The sequence below is a fragment of the Haplochromis burtoni genome, unplaced genomic scaffold (genome assembly GCF_018398535.1).
Source record: "Haplochromis burtoni strain Fernald_Lab_line unplaced genomic scaffold, NCSU_Asbu1 Contig_63, whole genome shotgun sequence".
In the NCBI taxonomy this organism is placed as follows: Eukaryota; Metazoa; Chordata; class Actinopteri; order Cichliformes; family Cichlidae; genus Haplochromis; species Haplochromis burtoni.
Window position 1 is genome coordinate 2,463,671 of NW_024582424.1, and position 1,749 is coordinate 2,465,419.

At 59.4% G+C, this 1,749-nt stretch overlaps 1 protein-coding gene across 1 annotated transcript in view; it reads left to right on the plus strand.

The window, feature by feature from the left end:
- Nucleotides 1-507: 507 nt before the first annotated feature.
- LOC121814586 overlaps nt 508-1,749 on the plus strand; it is a 3,335-nt gene continuing 2,093 nt past the window's right edge. The window contains exons 1-3 of the mRNA XM_042221257.1: nt 508-615; nt 751-1,145; nt 1,187-1,613. Coding sequence (XP_042077191.1) covers nt 508-615; nt 751-1,145; nt 1,187-1,613 — 930 coding nt within the window. The remainder of the gene's footprint in view (nt 616-750; nt 1,146-1,186; nt 1,614-1,749) is intronic.

The window sequence follows — 1,749 nt, forward strand, 5'->3', positions numbered from 1 at the left end:
ATCCCGGCCCCGGGCGCTCTCGATGGCTGCTCTAACGTTAGGAACTCAGGCGGCGCGCTCACACTTTGGCCTCGAGACTACACACCACACTGGAAAAACATAATGGTGTCTCCACTGTTTCCCCTCTTGGTATGGTCAATACCACACAACTTAAGAGCGACGCGAAAGGGTTAGTGGGGGCGTCAGCGGCCCGGGAGGGCAAGCCGACTCAACACCTGTATCTGCCCTGGTGCTTAGATGGCTACGTGGCGTCAATCGGGGCCTTGAGCAACAAACTCAGGGCCACCTGTTTTGTACTCGGTTTAATTCATTACTCCTTTCTAAAAGACCATGTATCCTACTCGCGTCTATTCTCCCTGCATGAGGGTCACTAACTGCACTGCCCAGCGGCGTATCTAAGGTTGTGTCCTTTGGCACTCGTTGACCGCACAGCGCTACAGTGAATAGAGCTAAAATCAGATTCACAAAAATATCTTAATGTGGTGATAGCAGTGTCCATCAAAACCAATGCACGCCACGCAGTGGCAAGACCGGAGCTCACCACAGCGTTTCGGCGTGAGAGTCTCCAAACATCGAAACCACGTGAAGTATTGCAAGGCCAAGACCGTCATCCAAGCTTGCGGTTGACCGGAGTCGAAGAAACCAACAGTAAAATAGTTAGACTGTCTGACTTGACAGTAACAGGTAAGTGAAGAGAACTAATCGTGAAATTTGGCCTCTAGAGATGAGAGACCTGCCTATTCTCTTTAGGGCGACGCGCGTTCTCGACCGCCTAAAGGCGCTGCGCATAATTTCTCCCTTGGTGTGTCCTCCGCCAGCGTCACCGCTACCTCCAAGCTTGCGGGCCGGTGGCACCGGACCCATCTCGCCGTCTCCGCTGGCAATCCCTCCGTGAACTGCTCCAGCACCACCTTGTCCACCAGCTTCGTCTCCCCCTCCGATGTTCCCGGTTGCAGCCAGCGTACCGCCGCGTCGCGCAGCTGCCGGGCCCAGGCGAATGGTCGGTCCGTTGTAGCCAGCCGACAGGCCCGGAACCGCCGGCGGAGCCCTAGCCTGTCCACCACCGCCCGGCTCACGTCCGCGAAGCTGCTCCTCGACGCCGGAGGCAGACTCAGGGCCGCTGTTTGTGCCTCCCCGGACAGCAGGGGGAGCAGCCGCGGAGTGTTTGTGCCTCCCCGGACAGCAGGGGAAGCAGCCGCGGAGCCCACTCCTCCCGCGGCCATTGGCAAGCCTCCGCCGTGGCACGGAAGGTCTCCAAGAAAACCTGTGGGTCGTCCCCGTCCCCCATCCGGGGCACCGCCACCGACAGTGGCGAGGGCTTCGGCGTGGCAGCGGCCCCGACCAGCCGCTCCAGAACCTGCGTCTGCCGGTCCGTCTGCTCCCGCAGCGCGGCCAGGTGGGCACGCTGGTCGGCCGCCTGGTCCCGGCTCATCGTCGCCATCTCCGCCAGCATCTGCGCCAAGAATTGCAGAGGCTGGGCGGGTGGCGCGGCCTGTGGGTCGGACATTTCCCCACCGGCACTCTCCTGGGTTTCGGCACCACTTGTGGAATACACCAGGCACAGACACACGCACACACAGGTAGGTACAGCCAACTTCCACATTTATTCAAGTGTTTGTTGTTTTGACAGCTGACTCAGTCACACAGTCTGACAGCTCACGAGCCCAGCTGATCTCTCCCTGGCCGCTCCTCCTCGTCTCACTATAAACACAGCGGAGGGAGACCATCATCAGTCCATAAACAACATCA